The sequence below is a fragment of the Scomber scombrus genome, chromosome 14, assembly GCF_963691925.1.
Source record: "Scomber scombrus chromosome 14, fScoSco1.1, whole genome shotgun sequence".
Taxonomy (NCBI): Eukaryota; Metazoa; Chordata; class Actinopteri; order Scombriformes; family Scombridae; genus Scomber; species Scomber scombrus.
This window is the reverse complement of record NC_084983.1, coordinates 26,394,922-26,413,417: the sequence shown is the minus strand read 5'-3', so window position 1 is coordinate 26,413,417 and position 18,496 is coordinate 26,394,922. Positions and strand designations below refer to the sequence as shown.

Genomic DNA, 18,496 nt, shown 5'->3' with positions numbered 1-18,496 from the left:
ACACTTATTAGTCTTTTACAGTCATTTAACTGGCTTGTGTGCATATCCCAGTGTGAGAGGAATACACTTCAGTTTGTGAAAATGATAAAACTGTTTTTAAAATCAGATGCTGATATGAGAGGACACTGCCTCTATCTTCTCCAGTTCACCATCCTCCCCCGTCCTCTCACTAACTACACAGCACTGGCCTCATGTTTCAGGGGCTTAAACAGCCACGTTAGCCAGTCTCGGGTCTGAGTCCTGCTCGTAGCGGTAGTGGTAGACCTCCATTTGGTCTCGACACGCCTCTCTGATGTTGTTGAGCCACCGTTTGATGCCTCCTCGGTTTAGATATAGCACCATGAGGAACACCACCCCAATCAAAGCCAGCACTATACCAAGGAACACATAGGAAACCGCTTCAAGGTTCTCGTTCATACAATCCACGTCCTCTCCTCTGAGTTTATCCAGAAGAATCCCTCTCTTGGCCTCCGGCTCACTGCACAGGAGACGCCCTGCATCCGGACACTGGGATGAGTTTTTCAACCAGTAGTAAAACGCCACCAGTTCACAGTTGCACCAAAATGGGTTTAAAGACAAGTAGACTCGTAAGCGCCTTTGCTGGTACAAGTTGGTTACATTTTCCCCTGTGATGCTCTCTATTGAGTTATTTATCAGCACTAACGCGTGGAGATTAAAGATATCTAATCTCGTCAGGGGGATTGACTTCAAATTGTTTCCCGCCAACTCCAGTCTGTGAAGGTTGCTCAAACTTTGTGTGTGGAGCGCATTTGAAAGCTGCACCGTGGCCTCAGGCAAAATAGAGTGATTCAGGTAAAGAGAGCGCAGGTCTGGTAACCCGTGGAAAGCCCTGGCTGAGATAGACTCCAATCGATTGTGGCTCAGATCCAGCAAATGCAAACGGGGGAGTCCCAGGAAGGCGTACGGTTCAATAACCTGTATCCCGTTATAAGACAGCGAGAGAGTCGTCATTTCCAACTCCGTGTCGTTGCTCATGAACGCACCTCGCTGTAAAGTTGAGATGTTTCTCCCCCAGAGTATCAAGGTGGACGTCCACTCCGGTATGTCTCCCGGTACTTCAGTATCCTCCCCATCACGGCAGGTTACCGTCCCCGAGTCTCTGGCACAAATGCAGGACGACGGGCAAGCATCATCCGTCCTGACACGCGAAAACAACAAACACACCACCGCTGCGTAATACAAACACCACTTATTCCAAATAGCAAAAAGACACTTTGAATTGTCGGCACTGTAAAATATCCACATCTTCTCCCTTATTTCAGCCTCAGAGCAGGTGTGTGCCGACGCGTCTCGCAAAGAAAGGTGATCTACTGCAATCCTTTAAGGCATGTAAAGTCGAAATCAGTTCGGCATCGGATACTACTTTGAACCATCAGAGTAGAGAAAATACTTTATCCACTGTCATGTTGGTGCTCCGCGTCTCTGTTTGGAGAAAGGAGGAGTTTTCTTTGGGATATTTACGCATCGGAACGGTGGACAAAAGCTGAGTGTGGCTGCGTGGAAAACTGCTGATCCGCGCTCCCTTGGTGGTATTTTTGACGCCTGTCACTGAGAGAGAGAGAGGGAGAGAGAGCGCGCGCGCGAGAGAGAGAGAGAGAGAGAAAGAGAGAGAGAGAGAGAGAGAGAGAGAGAGAGAGAGAGAGAGAGAGAGAGAGAGAGAGAGAGAGATGCACGCTGCAATAAGAAGAACTCCTCCTAATGTATAGTTGGTTATAGTTTATCAAATATTGATACATGAAAGTTCGTCGTAAAATATTTTTTTACTATTCTCGTGATTTTGGGTTCCCTGAATAAATCGTCTCTTGAGTTATCGTGGCGTCACTGGGCCTTTTGAAAAACCCCAAATACCAGTGACTAATAAACGATGCGTTTCTCAGCAGTAACAATTGTTCACTGTTGTGTGAAATGTAAATTGCAAAACCCTGTCCCTCCCAGTTTGAACTACAAAGGCGCATCATGTAATAGGTGGTTGTGGGATAATTTAACTCCCTGAGAGTCGCTCGTATCATTTTCAAATCATGTTTCCATCATTACAGCTTGAATTCATTGTATCTCTTGTTTGCTGCAAATCAGTTGATGTAATTACTTGTGGGTATAGTGGAACCAGGAACTGTGAAATCAGGGTCAGTACTTTTCCGATTGATCCCCTCTGTACAGAAAGACAACTCGCTTTGGGAAAGTTGGTCACGCTCTTCACGTCGACAATATGGAGTTGGGCAACAAATCAATAAGCTTGGATAAATAAAGCTGCTTCTAACTTGGAGATTTGCATTGGCGTTCAGAGCTGCGCCGCTGTGGGACTATAGTCTGCCTCTTTGTCTCCGTTCATTACTCTCAGAAACAAGGAGATGCCACAATGGCGTTTTAAATGTACAGTAAGGTTGGAAGTAACGAGGGTGAATTATACTCTAATTAAGCAATAAGCTGTGACAATATTTGGATTACTCTTTCATCTGTCAACATAATTCTTGAATAAAAACAAAGTGGCAACAACACCTTAAATAAACCAGAACAAAGGTGCCCGAGGTTCAGCACCATGGACAGCTCCGTTAGCTGCAGCGCTAACTACGTTTCCTCTGTAGATAGATAGATAGATAGATAGATAGATAGATAGATAGATAGATAGATAGATAGATAGATAGATAGATAGATAGATAGATAGATAGATAGATAGATAGATAGATAGATAGATAGATAGATAGAAACTTTATTGATCCCCTTGGGGAAATTTAGGGTCCAGCAACTTAATACACAGAGACATCAAAGAACAATATACTAAAACATTAAATACAAAATACAAAATACTAAATAAGAAGAAAAACTAAATACTAAATACTAAAATAAGAACAACAAGGTCTGAGGATGAGGCTGTGTGATAAAGTGCAGAAATTAAATAAAATATAAGTAAAAATAAAAATAAAAAAATAAAAAATAGTGCAATATACAATTTAAAGTGAATTTAGTGAATTTACTTTTTACAATTTAAATTTACAATTTAAAGTGAATTTAGTGAATTTAGTCCAGGCTGTGGCTGTGAGGGTCCTTTTATTGCCAGGTTGTGAAGTTGTACGGCCCTGGGGACAAATGAGTTACTCAGTCTGTCAGTTTTGCATGACAGTGAGCGTAGTCTCCAGCTGATTATGCTCTTCTGCTGGATGATGGTGTTGTGAAGTGGATGACCTTCATTGTCCATGATGGTGAGCAGTTTGTTCAGGGTCCCTTTGTCTGTAACTGAAGTGAAGCTCTCCAGTTCTGCCCCCACAACAGAGCCAGCTTTCTTTACCAGTCTATCCAGTCGCCCGGCATCCCTCTTCTTAGTGCTTCCTCCCCAGCACACCACCGCATAGTTAGCTATGAAGAAACATTTGTTCTGAGTCCTTAAAGAAAGATGAAGGAAGAAAGGAAAGAAGTAGAAATGAAAGGATGTAAGAGCAGTTTTTTTTGTCCAACAACAAACAGACCATGAGCTGGGGTGGAAAAAAGAAAAGAAAAGAAAAAAGGGGTCAAAGAAAAGTCAGAGATAACAAAAGGTTCAGCACCACGGACAGTTCCAAAAAAGCAGCGCAGTGCAATTAGTGAGAAAGAAAGAAAGAAAGAGAATTTTATTCCACTAATGGCTCTCCTTATTCCTTAAAGACAGACGGAGAAACTTACCGCCATGTCACAACAGGAAATAGTTGAAGAAAAGAATGAAAGATAAAATAAATCAGTATTTATTCCTTACTTTCATGTGTAGTAACATGCAGCCCCTTTTAAATATGAATTGCATATAAACAATGCATATCAATCCATAATGAAAATGTCCATGTTTAAATCAACATTAGGGGTTTGCTTAATTGAAGCAGCTGCAGAGTAACAGTAAACTGTAGTCACTGATCATCCTTACTGACACGTAGTCGCAATGAGCACAACAATGGTGTGTGTGTGTGTGTGTGTGTGTGTGTGTGTGTGTGTGTGTGTGTGTGTGTGTGTGTGTGTGTATGTGTGTGTTTACTGAGTGGGTGAGAGAACACACCTAGACAAAGAGAGCAGACCATGGTGTCTATCCTGATAAAGCGAACATAACACACCTGAAAAGCAAAAGTTTTATCTACAGTCTACCGTGTATTGAGGTTCCAACCATGTCAGTTTTCTACAGGCTCAGGAGGAAGATTTTGAATTATTAATTTAACAGCATCCAGGTATAAACCTAATTACTGTGTTTATGGAAATTTTACATTACTAACGTTTAAACAATTCTTGCTATATTGAGCCTAAATGCTAGTCTCACACAGCCAGCAATGCTACTTACTTCAAAGTGTTCAGACACTCAAACATAACACCAATATGGCATGTGATACAACAGTCATTAATGCACTCAAATAACAGCCACACTCCTCTAAGAAAGCTTTCTGGAAACTGCTGCAGCGATTCGCTAATTCACGATTAGCCACAAGTGCATAAGTGAGGTCAGCCAGAGATGACTGGTGATAATACTTGGCTCACAGCAGAATTTCAGTTCATCCCAAAGGTGTTGGATGGGGTGGAGGTCAGAGCTTCATGCAGGACAGTAAAGTTCCTGACTGGAGAGGGTCTTCACCAAATTGTTGAGAGACATTTAGACATTTTTCAATTTTATTTTTGCTACTCTAATTATTTATTACAGGGACCAAGGCAGTGGAGCACATGTAGCTGATTGCATTTCACTGCCATGCTCAAGAGCACTCCATCTGGAGTGTATGGACAGAAACTGCTGTGGTGTGGATGTGATTATGGACAGTGTGAGAAGGAGACAAAGATATAGAGAGTGATGGAGAACCGGCGTGCTGCTGGTGTTCCTGATAAGCGCAAAGGGCCATGTTAACGTCAGGTTGTTTTTGCCTATTAAGGCATATGAAATAGTATTTCTTCCTCCAAACACACAAGGACATCTGCTCAGTCCTCCTCCTCTCAGAACCCCTGCGCCTGCTCCACGGCTGTCCACTCTATCTGTCGCTGCAGAGAGCTGATTTAGTGGCGGCTACTATTCACGGGCTGTTGGAGGGATATTGTTATGGTGCCCTACTCGTGGCCTTCAACTTGACACTGAACCTCGTAATTGATTTACCCAAGGCTGCCCATCCCTATCTCTTCACTACAGTTTGTGTGTGTGATTGCGTGTACACTTGTGGGTGAGTGACCAGTTGCCAATAACCTTGGCAGTGGAGTTTTCCTCCTATCCTCAGGTGTGTCGTTATTTCTGACAGCTCTAGTGCACATGCTAAATTAGCAGAGGCTTACTGCATTTGTGTGTGTGTGTGTGTGTGTGTGTGTGTGTGTGTGTGTGTGTACTGTTCAGTATGTATGAATGATTTGATTTGTGCTGTATGCATAATTATATATTTTCTGCAACTACTGGGTGCAATGCTCCTATGTTCCACTGTCAGATTTTTGGGTGAATCCCCTCCTTCATCCTTTCTGCGTCATTCGTCATTCATTAACCTTGTTTTAACAGCCAACCTGGTCTTTTCCATCATCCTCCCTGCAGTTGGCGCATCACTGACACATGCAGTCATAAATAAATAGAACCCCTAAAAAAAAAAGACATAAGCACACATACACCATGTAAACACCATAGAGAAAAAGATCCTGCAAAGCCTAAGGGAATCACAATGCACAAAATATTTGGTGGGTGTAAGCTTACATCTCCAAACATGACTCAACACAATGTCTGAGTACATCAAAGGCATTACCTGCACCATCATTATCTCTCTGGCACTATTTCACACAGAAACACTGTGAAAAGATGCAACACAGAGAAATTACGCAGAACCTTTATTGATAGGGCTCACATTTACGTATGTTGACAAAGGGATTTGGAGTACACATTTACATTTTTGTAATTTTCTCCTACAGTAGCTGGAGCTGTTTAAAATGAGCATTGCTAGAATGGGAAAATGAGATGCACTCTGTTTATGGGTAAAAGGGGGAATAGACACTTTATCCATGACCAGCTGTGTTTATAGTGGGACATTTGGGTTGTGACATTGTCAGAGGTGTTCAAATCATGCTCAGAGCTGTACCCTGATGTGTTTTTCTGTGTCATTGAATTATAGTGTAAGGCATAAACAATAGTTTGTCCTTTTATGTCCTTTTCCCAACTTTGCCTATATCCATGCTGCGCTCAGAAAGCCGTTCCAAGACCATGACCTCTATATCATAGACTGGTCTCGTTACTTTGTCAAACTGCTTTTTCTTCTTGCCGTAAGTTGCCGTATATTACATATTCACTGGATACTGCCCTCCTTCTTGCCTTTGACAGATTAGCGGTGTTCACTTAAGTTTTGCATGAAAAGAACTTAAAGCTGAGGGGTGACCTTAATAAAAGTCACAAAATTATCATCTTCTATGTAGAGGCTGTGAGACCTAGGGACTAAAAAGGTCTGTTAGCTATAAAAAATAACTCAAAGAGCTTTGTATGTATTGCAAACACACATAAACTTATACTGCTGCTGTCCGTTAGATGAGTGCTAAGGGACGTACTGCACACCAGCGTGCTCATGGGTAACTACAGCTCCATCAAAAATCTTCCTCTTTTTACTTGGTGTGTGTGTGTGTGTGTGCTTGTGTGTGTGTGTGTGTGTGTGTGTGTGTGTGTGTGTGTGTGTGTGTGTGTGTGTGTGTTTGTGTGTGTGTGTAACAACAGTTCCATCAAAAATCTTCCTCCATCTCCCTCTTTTTACTTGGTGTGTGTGTGTGTGTGTGTGTTTGTGCTTGTGTGTGTGCTTGTGTGTGTGCTTGTGTGTGTGTGTGTGTGTGTGTGTGTGTGTGTGTGTGTGTGTATGTGTATGTGTGTGTGCGTGTGTGTGTGTGTAACAACAGTTCCATCAAAAATCTTCCTCTTTTTACTTGGTGTGTGTGTGTGTGTGTGTGTGTGTGTGTGTGTGTGTGTGTGTGTGTGTGTGTGTGTGTGTGTGTGTGTGTGTGTGTGTGTGTGTGTGTGTGTGTGAGTGTGTATGTGTGTGTGTATGTGTAACAACAGTTCCATCAAAAATCTTCCTCCATTTCCCTCTTTTTACTTGGTGTGTGTGTACTATCAAACACACACACACACACACACACACACACACACACACACACACACACACACACACACACACACACACACACACACACACACACACACACACACACACACACACACACACACACACACACACACTTCAGAGAGGAGTGTAGGTGCAATGTTCTTGTAGGAAGGTGTAGATCACGGTTCATCTATCCTCCCTCCAGACAAATGTAGTAACACATCACACACCTTGCTCTCCTCTCCCTCTCCTACTTGTCTGGTCCACTTGTCTCTCAATCTGTCCATTTGTCTATCCATAGATCTGCTCCTTAAACAGTACTCCACCACCAGATTAATTATATATTTATTTATTTATTTATGGTTTATTTGATAGGGACAGATACAGTGTACATAGACAAACTGAAAACAGCTATCTGACACAAGTATCAGTAGTAGTGTGTTTATGGCAGATGCTAATTTGCAACACCAGTACCTTCTAGGGCTTTTGTGGAAATAAGAGATAGAAACAGTGAGGTAAGGAATAAACGATGAGTAGGTTAGGGAGGGAGAGGAAGTAGTGAAGAAGTGCAGCGGTTGGATCAGTCCAGTCAGATCCCTATGGGGGATGAGGGTGTAAATGGATCTTGAGGAGCTGGTGTCACCTGTCCCAGGACCATTAATTAGTAATTTAGAGTTGTAATGGAGTGAGCTGTGGCCAGACAGACACAACCTGCCAAACAAAGACAAGTCGCTCAGTCAGAGGAGTTAGCTGCTGATCACTTTGTGTGTCCTGTGTAGAAAACAATAGATGTCAAAACAGATTACAGACACATACTATGATGACACAGATTCGGATGCAAACATATTCACCTCTGGATTGTTGTCTATTGGATCCTGAGACACACAATGGATCATATTTAGGATAAAGAATATTCCAAGCAAGGAGCAAAAAAACCCAATATAGACAAGATACTAAAAGAATATCAGCAGCAATTGAAATTAATTTAGATTGACATATGGAAAAAATAGGATAAAACTTAATAGAATACAATATTAAAAATAAACCTGCTATCTGATGAGGTCATAACTATGTCCAGGTAAATCATTTTCTTTATATATTTTATTATGTAACATTTTAATAATGTAATGCAATATCATGAAATATTCCATTAACCATCTTACTTCCTGCATATAATGAAAAGTTAATATTCCATCTCAGGTTTTCAGATGAAGGATGTCTTTGAACCTTTAAATCAGTGATGTACAATTTCATCATTATAGTTTTTTATCGGGGATTATGTGCTTTCATGTGATGCATCACATTTCCTAATTACACAGTCTTCAAACTCTAAAGATTTAGAGTCTGAAAGCAATATGATCCGGAAATCAATAGTTGAGTCAAGTGCTTAAGATCACATTCACACGGTTTCCTCTGTAAATAAATACAAAGCCCTTCACATTCATTACGTATGCAAGTAATTTAGTATCATTAGTGACAAGTTAATTGATTCAATTCCAAAAGATCATGGGTTCGTTGTTTTCCTCAACACCTTTTTTAATGTTGGAGATCTTTAAAGGCCGTGTAAAAATTAAATAAAATTTAATTTAATTAAATAGGTCATAAATGTATTTCTAAAAAAGGTGTAAAAAGCATTTCAACCATTTAGATTTGAATTGTGGAGCTAGGCTTCACAAACTGTGTTTCAAGATTTCTGTGTCTGGATTTAATGGGCGGGTCTGAAAATCTCCGCCGGGTTACGTAACCCGGCGATTACGTAACCGGTGACCGATAGCACGGTTACACACCAGAGCATAAACCCGCCCCTGCTGCTGTAGAGGTATAAATACATTCAGCGCACACTACTACTACAGTCTACAGTTAGCCAGTTAGCTGAGTTAGCCACCGAGCTAGCCGCCGAGTTGTCAGCTGAGTTAGCCGCCGAGCTAGCAGCTGAGTTAGCAGCAGAAAGCTCTCAGGCCTAGCGTCCATGTTTCTGGTAGAGGTGGTGACTTTGATTGACAGGTGACACTTGGTAGGGGGCGGGGTTTCAGCGGACTCGACGGCCACTCCCACAGCGTTTGGGAGCAGAGAAAAAGGCAGACTTTTACACAACTTTGAAGCCTAATTTCATATATTTGGCGATTTTTTTAATCATTCAAATTTTGCAGGGTGGTTAACAACACATTTATCTGTGATATGTCAAACTCAGAACACATATTTATTCTTACTTTACACAGACTTTAAGTTAAAGAATACTGATTTTGTTATATAATGTGGATATTTGATCTGCGTAGACAATATTTAGATTGAACTACACAGTTTATAAGAGCGTTCCACGATTCTTTTTAGTGTACTGTCTTTAAAGGTTATCATGACAATGGCTAGGTCAACAGGGTTTTTGTAGTTCCTCTGCTACCCATTTAACTGCTACTTTATTCATCCTGTTTACAATCAGCGGCGATAGGAGGTGATGACACATAGAAACAGATATTCATGACTTCTTTTGTATAATCTTCATCCCCATTCCCAAAAAGTGTTTAAACATTTAGTATTACACAAAATGACTCCTCCAGTTGAGTGTTGGATTAGTTTACATCTCTTCTCAGTTCATGATGAACATGAAGTTTATAACGATCATGTAACAAACAAATGATAAGGATACTTGACTCAATGTCTCTATTTAGATTGAATTACAAAACGGTTGATATCTGATGTTCAGGTGACCGCTATTTGTCCTTCTGGCTGTCATTAAGCAATGATACCGAGGCCCTCGTGGCAGTTGAAACGTTCATGCTGAAGGGTGAAGTGTATCAATGACACCTTGGAAAGTGAACCAGTTGCTCAAGTCAGGGCAACACACTGGCCTGCCGCCAGTCCTGTTACGAGGGGTTAATCAGCCCCAGTGGGAGGTGATCCTGTTTCCGTTCCACAATATAGATAAAATGTTTTGGAAAAAGGGCATTTGCTTCCGTTTGTCTTTTAGATAATTGCTATATGAAAACTGTCTTGATTGTTTCCTTTCTCAATCTAGCTCAATAATATGTTCCCATTATATTTAGACCCAGTAGTACAATGCTGATACTAAACTTACAACCACAAGGTGTCATTAATAAGTCTGTCTACTTTTTAATCTATGTTAAAGGAAAGGTTCAGGTCTGTCTTAAAACATTAATCAGGTCCCCAGTGAACATTGAGATCCTGACCCTGTTTATACTGCGCTTTTTTGATACACAATATAAGTGAAAGAGGACAAAATCCATATTTCTTGTTGTGAACAAAAATGTATTTTAAAGGTTCCATGTTTTACACTTTTCCAGTGTTTTATTTGAAGTCTCAATATCCATAAGGTGATATTTTTGTTGTTTTTAGTGCCAAAAACAATATAGTTTAATCTCCTTTCTTAAGCTTCTTTCCAGAGCTCTAATGAGTGATGTATGCCCAGACCAACCACAGGTAATGGATTGTGGCTTAGCCTGTAGCTACTGGAGGTAAAATCAGGGCTCTGGGTACAACTCGCCGATAAATGGCCACCACTGAGGATATCCAACCTTTGAAAGGCTTTGCAATGACAAATTTGCTTCCTGACATCCAACAATTGCACATTGTTTTCTCTGCTGTCTGTCTCTCTGCGGTTAAACAAAGAGCAGAGGCAAGGAGAGAAGCTAATGTGTCAACATAAATGACAGCGAAACGCAGTAGAGACTCTCACACAGAGTGTATGATTGATACATCACAACCTTACAGAAATCCAAATGGGAGCAGTAAAGGAGCAGTTTCTGAATACAGGCTGTGTGCTTTTCTCTGTGGACTGGGTGTTTTGATACTATCACAGTATTTATATACCACCTAGACCTGCTTTATAATCAAAAAAGAAATGGAAATCTCCCTTTGTACAATATAGGCCTTTCAAAGTTAAAGGTAGGGTTGGTAATGTTGGAAAGCTAGCAAGAGAGCTAGCAAGTCATGCCTCCTCTAAGTTCCACCCCGCTGCTCCCCCTCCCGTCAGTGAGTCCGTCCAAGCCACGCCCCCACAAACCGGCAACAGCGACAGGTGAAGACTGTGCATGCGCGAAGTAGGCAGGGAGAGAGGGGGGGCGGATGCAGAACTAGACATGAAGGCACCTGATTGGTTTTTGCTTTTCGGTGTGAAGAGCATGGATTGGTCGGAGTTTTATCAGTCCTGTGGCGGCCACAGAGGTCTGATTTTTTCCGTTCCTTTTTCTAAAGACATAATGTATTGATACCTCTGATAATAGAAGGACCATTTCACCCAGTATAACAAAAAGTGCTTCTGAACAGGATTACCAACCCTACCTTTAACTCAAGATAATGTGAGGCTTTAGGTGTGCTTTAGGAATAAAGTGGATAACTTTCACAGTTAAGAAAGGTCAAGTGCATGTGTGCATGCTGATTGTGGCCGAGCCATCTTGACACCACTCTCTCAACATCTTCCAATAAACCTCTGTGCTGTCAGGCTGTCCTGAAGGGCAAAGTAAGAGAAGAAATTTATATTTGGCAGAGCGATGCAATCATAGACGTACCACCCTCCATCCATCAGTAGCCGGACTACTCATCACTTCTACTCACAGACAGGCTGAACTTTGCAGGACAAACCGCTGCAGTTCTGCTCTGCACCGCGGAGAGCACGACACTGCAGAGATGGACGACCAGCGGCCAGAGTCCAGAGCTCCCACCTCTCATTTATTCAATAATGTCTGTGTAGCTGCTGGGAGATGTGCCACTTGAGACCTCCAGGACTGTTGAAAGATGGCCATTAGTTAGTCAACTTACGAAGCTCTTTAAGTGTCATACCATCTTTGTAGAAATGATTGTCACACTGAGGACAGATGCAATTGACTTTTGGGCAAAAAATCAAGCAATCACATTACAGTACATGTGTTTGTAAGATCTGGTGTTGACGTGCGCAGTATATAGACTCTATCCATACAGACTCTCTATCCATCTTCAAATCCCGTCTAAAAACCCACCTCTTCAAACTTTCATACTCACTTTAATTTGTCATCCACCCTGCAGTTTTCTGATTTTATTTGTTTTTATTGCACTTACATGTGTCCCTTTCTGCTCTTTTAATCGTTGTTTATGTGTATTGTAAGGCGAACTTGAGTGCCCTGAAAGGCGCCTTAAATAAAATGTATTATTATTATTGTTATTATTATTATTATATAATGAGAGAGATGGTAGGGGGAACACTTATCAACAGCAGGACCAGCAGGCATCATCTCAACTGAAGTTTCCTTGAACAAGGCACCAAATCTCTACCTGTTCTCCAGCTGGCCCTGTGCTCCTCTTGAGAGGGGAGAAAGTGAAAAAGAAAATTTCCCTAAGGAGAGTAATAAAGGATCACATTACATTACAGGGAGGGATAACTGATGAATGAGAAGCGTGAGCAGTCATAGGGGCAAATGTCCTCATCATCCATCTACGTTTCATCATGCTGCTGAAAATACTCCAATACCATTACAGCTGAGAACAGAGGGGGACATTAGCAAAGAAAAGGAGGCGTGGATAGATGGACAAAGAGGAGGAGGAGGAGATTATCTTACATTTATTATAGAGGAGCAAATTAAAAAGGGGAGGTCATTATTTTTATCTGGAGAGTAGAGAGCGAGTGACACAGATCTATTCTTAGCTTTTACCCTTACACTGTACACATTTTTTTTTAATTTTACCCGAAGTGCTCTGTATTATTTTACAGACTTTTCCCTTTTTTCCATAGAGCAATGAAATGCCTGTGAATTTACATTTAATTGCAGCAATTTAAAGGCCTACCCTTAACATTACAGATAATGAACTATAATTTTAGATTACATTAATGATATACTTTTTAATGGCAATTTGTTCAAATATAATTGTACCTGTGGGGACATGGCAAATGTGCATATCATGTATTTTGACAACAATAATATACTAATAATCTAAAAACTGTATTTTTAAATGTTATTACATGTAATTCTGTGTAGTTAATTATTGTAATTTGATGGTATCGATCTGGAAACTTTGCTGCCAGACTTTTTATGATTTCTTTTATTACAGTTTTTTTTCTTTACAGTGTATGATTGGTCTACAAGATGGATAAACAGTTTTATGTGAGCCTGTTTTAGAACAATTTCAGCTTCATACAGTATAATGCGCCCAAAGGAGAGAAATATCTTCTTATATTATCAGTTTGTCAGATGAAATAGACTTTTATCGCAAAATAGTTGAAAGAAATAGTTGCAGACCTTTCATTCCTCAGTTAACATATTTAGTAGTACCTCAGGCAGCAGAAGGCTATGCTGACGCCACAGAATATAAACGAAGTAAATAAATACATTTCCAGAAGGGTGACTTTCTCCTCGATATTTCTTATTCACTTTTTTAAGGTTGGAAGTGTGTCACCTGGGTTATTGTTCCCTGGAGCGGGATGAATAATGCCAGCAATATCCCGCTTTCATATCTGAGAACATCAAAACAAGAAAGCAGACACTATTTAGAGGACAGGATGAAGCATTGCTCTGTGGAGTTCGTCAACAGCAACTCTTCTCACTGTGGAAGTTAATGTGATAAGACTGACACTAAAATGATGCTAAATAAAACACTCATGTATATACAAGCCTCGTTGAAGGTTTAAATGACAAGAAAAGGGTCAAACTTTACTTCCCAAACTCAAACACAAATATAAAAAGAAAAGCTGGATTCATCAAACCCTAGCCGTGTATGGTTTGAGCTGCTTAGTCATAGGTGTGTGACTGTGTCCCAGCAAGGTGAACAGACTGTTTTAGGTGAGTGATTGCCTGTGGGTCTGCCAGCCCAGCTGACCCTCACCTTGTCCGGTGGTGTACACACCTCTCATGCACATGTGCCAAATTTAGTAAGGCTCAGTCTGCAGCTGAACTTGCACCAGCTCTCAAACACATAGGTCGTGATTCTCATTCACACAAGCCTCTCCTTCCAATAATGATTTGGATGTTGAAACTACACCCTGCAAGTACGAGCAAAAACTAATGAATGTTGCTATTTTTTGCTCCAACAGAAATTGAGAACAAATTGTCATCTGTTTTAAAATGCGTCATTGTATTTCACGTTCAGTCTTGAGTGACTATGATTTACTGTCAGCCATTTCCATAATAGTTGGTAATAACCTTGCCTGTGTAAGAGAGTGATGGGGATTTTATTTTTACATGAGCACCCGCCACATTACCATCGTCTGCATCATGGATCAGATGTCCTCGGCTGTGGGGAGAGGGGCTGAAAGATAGAGCATCGGAGGAGACTGACTGAAGGAACAAATCCACTTAGAGGCAAGATGCAGACACCGGAGAGCTAGAGGGGGGTCCAAGCTTTCAGAGTGTGGAGAGAAGGGTTTGTGTTCTGTAAGCAGGAAGAGGGATATTTGCTCTAGAAAAAAAAGTGAGACCCTCCAAAGGGGTCAGCATGGAGGAATTCAAGGTACAGGTTGATGGATGAGTGGTGAAAGACAGAGCGGAGGGGTTGTTACTGTGAAAGTAAGAAAATGAAAAGATATTATGATCACAAACCAAAAAACTATACCACCAACTCAAAGCTATTAAAGCTGTCAAAATATTAGAAAGGGCATAAAGGTTCAGCATGACTGCATCGCTTGCCTTGTAGTTTCAGTTGTGGGTTGTCTTATTGCTTTGAACTTGACCTTTGTTTTCCTTGAACAAATGGTTTTGATGTGAAATGATTTTAAGTATTAGGCATTAGTTCATATTGGTCTGAAAAACTGACATTTATGCCCGCAGAACTAAACTCCAAAGCAAAAAAAAAAAAAAACAAACTCAAAGAAAGTCAAGTCAAGCTAACATTTGGTATTTAGCATTAAACACATAATAGAGCTGAAGCTGCAGGATTTCTTGTATGTAGTAATAAACCAAAGTATTAAGCCAATTAAACATTTGACCCGATGATGGCACTAGATTTAAGGTAAACAGATCACAAAGGTTCTTGCAGTTCATCTAATAGTCATTTAGGTATATCAGTCTGGACCAAAGGGATGGATAGACTACCTGACTGACATTACAATCCATAGAGATGCCTCTAGCATGGCTAAAAAGCTATTGAACTACCCTGGGAAATGTGGAAACTGGCCTTTCTGGAGCCACATTACAGACTAAATGTCAGGATATCGTGGCCTCTGCTGCATCAGTTGCTTTCTTCTTTTAAACCCTTTAAACTGTGTGTTGGGATACATGACTGTGATTTGCACATAGAGTTTCTTTACATCTCAAATATTTAGCTTTAAAAAAAAGGTTTTATTGATTCAAGTTGGTGCTTGGTTTGTTATCATCCATTTTGTTGCTTTTCTTTTTTTTTTTTTTTTTTACATATTTTGCTTCATTTCTGTGTAGAAAAAAGTTTGTTTTCCAAATTGTGATAGAGACCGCTGGTAATTTTACTATTATTACTGCTGGTCTTAGCAAGTGTTACAATGTACCAGGTGAGTATACAGTACTTGTTTTTTCTTTCGTTCTAGCCACACCTTCTGCCTCAGAGGTCAGAGTTCATTGTTATGGTTACAGCTGTGTGTATAATTCATGCAAGGGTGGTTGTAATGTTGATGACCAGCAGCTTACAGGAGAAGAGTTGAGTCAGGCCAACTCAGCTGTTAGTATCTTTGTCGGTCTGTATTACAGATATTGACGCAGGCCGTGTTACAGAAGACACACGAGACAGCTTTTTGTTTGTGGTCTGGCCAATTTTGATTGCATTATGTATAACGAGATATCTGATAAGCCCAAGATCACAGCCGCTAGAAATCGCCTCAAATGGCACTGGACAGTAAAACAAAGAAATAGAAACCTGTGATCTGATACAGCAGCAACAGGAAGATGTCTGCAGACGTATTCATGGCTGAATCTCAAGCTTACCTCCCCCCAGTTTTTCATCTCTCCGTCCTGTTAACTGTAGCCTTCTGTTTTTCTAGTGCTATTCCCTCTGAATCTGAGTTCACATTTTCAACAACAGGGACTCCTGGTTGGTATACGTAGAAGCAGCGTAGCTTACAAAAAGGAAGAACAAGCAAGCAAACAAACAGAAACAACTCAGAGCATAAGCAACATGTGTGATATTGGATATTGAACTGCAGAATTAGCCTGAGATGACGTGTGGAGTGTAACACTTGTAACCCGAACTGATACACCTTTGTGGTAAAAAAAAAAACCCTCCCAGAAGTTTGAAAATGCGGGCAGTCTTTCATTAGAGTGTTGAGAGGGGGATATTACACAATTGTCATGTTCAAATGCATCTCTTGGATTACGTTTAGCGATGTTAAGCTGCATTAATGAACATCTCTTGTGTGCTGTAACACTACGTCTATGTAAGCAATGTTATCTCTGCAGATCTCTGCAGATTTTAAGCTGCATCAGTGAGTCTCCCAATGTAAGAGGACTTTACTTGACATCTTGTTTATTATGCAGTAGATCATTAGAAGACATGATAGGTAGGGTTTGTGATTCTTTATGGTGAAGAGTAGCTACAGTTTGTACTATTTTCAGTGATTTATATTGGTAGACATTGTTTATGTTTCACTTTATGCAGAGGGCAAGTTGGAAATAAGTATTTTTTTGTATAGTTGTTTGGCAAAAAAACATATATCTAAACTTTAAATGGTTTAATGTTCATTCAAGCCAGCTAGTTTTAAGAAATATACAAAACAATTAAAAAAAACATTATTAATTACACAGAATGAAAGAAAATGATCTGGGGCCATAACAATTCAATTTTGGTTCATATTCAGGGCATTGTTTGTTAATTAGATTACAGATGTGCCTTTAATGCAGGCGGGGAGTCCCGGTCCTCTGAAATGATGCCAACGAGGAAGTAACTTAAAACTGCATTCTATCAAAAGGCCACCAGGGGGCGACCGTTTTGGTGTCAAAAGGACTTCCGTCTCTATACAAGTCAATGGAGAATTCACCAACTTCTCACTTGATATCTAACCTCAGTAAACGTTTTCAAAATGTGTTTATGGTCTCAATCGCTAGTTTAAAGCCTTCTTCAATGCAGTATGATGTTCATTTGTGAAGTTTTGGCCTCCCTGATTTTATATTTGACGATAAAGCAGGGTATGCATTAGGGCGTGGCTACGTCGTGATTGACAGGTTGATTGGTTCACAGGCTCAGGAGGGTGCCTCATGCTCCTCCTGATGCCCATATAAGTAGAATCCGTGTGCACCTGAAATTTTCAAGATGGCGCTGCCCAGATCCGAAACTATTGGCTTCCAAGCAGCAGTCCACAAACCAATGGGTGACGTCACGGATATTACGTCCATTTTATATACAGTCTATGCTTTAATGTTGTACATGTTCTTTGAAGGAGTTTTCTCTGAATGATTTGATTTTCAGCACAGCCTTAATGTCAGAGCAAAGTCCTGGTGTGTCCTGTGATATGTTGACCTCAGTTTAGTCCTCAGTTGGTCCTTATTTGATTTTGCCATGGACCTGCAGCAACCTCATCACAGCAGTAATCATCAGGAACCTGCCCTGTGGTGCCTTTTGGGTTCACCGTTATACGTCTCATCAGCTGATTTCACCAGCTGCCTCTCAAAGTGTGTGCCTTGACCTTGACTTTCTGCGCACATTCGTGTCTGTCGGATCGGCTTCCCTCCAGATACTGGTGATATCTAACTGGCAAATGTCTCAAGACTTCCAGCTGTGATCAAGATGTTATTGTCCCTGCTCAACAGGAGCCTGCCCTCATCTCTGAAAACCAATGAACCTCTTCAGCAGAGCTTACAGTCATGTGGATCCCTTATTTTCTAGCTGTTTATGTGGCACATAAGCCTTTATTTCTCATTCACCAGTTACACTAAAGGAAAAAAAAACTCCATCTAAAAACAATATCACTCAAATTTAATAGGACTGATCCATGAAGACTTTTAAGTTGAGGGTACAGAGGTCTTCGAATGAAACGAAGGTGGATACTGTAGGTTCAAAAGTCAGAGCCACATCTTGCTTTCCAGCCATCCAAGCATGAAATTGAATTTGTCAGAGGATAACTGCTGCCACCTAAAGGTCAGAGGGCTACTTGTATATGGTAGCTGAAGGTGTGAGCAGATATTAAAAATTGATTAACTTGCTACACTGTTCCTGATGGGCTGCAAACATATAGTGGAGAAACCCAATAATGGAAAAAACAAAAACACATATTTACTTTTACAGTGTTGTTCAGAGAGGTAAATGGACCTGGAAGCACCTGGTGGATAAGTTGCCTCACATTGCAAGCCTACCACTGAAGCATGAAATTGAAATTATTGATGGATACAGTCTGACACCAAGAGGTCAGAGAGCTACAATAAACTACATGTACACCTGTGGAAATTTAGTAGCTGTGCTGACCAGCATGTTGCTTCTAAAACAATATACTGCACAGTATTATATCAATTCCTTTACACATACAAAAGCCAACAAGCCCAACACAGTGA

The 18,496-nt window shown here is 40.7% G+C and overlaps 1 protein-coding gene across 1 annotated transcript; it reads right to left on the bottom strand.

Moving 5' to 3' along the window:
- Nucleotides 1-204: 204 nt before the first annotated feature.
- Nucleotides 205-1,272, bottom strand: waif2 (Wnt-activated inhibitory factor 2). The gene has a single exon (XM_062433783.1). It carries the CDS (start codon nt 1,264-1,266, stop codon nt 205-207), a length of 1,062 nt encoding a protein of 353 aa, XP_062289767.1. The 5' UTR covers nt 1,267-1,272.
- Between the last annotated feature and the right edge of the window lie 17,224 nt (nt 1,273-18,496).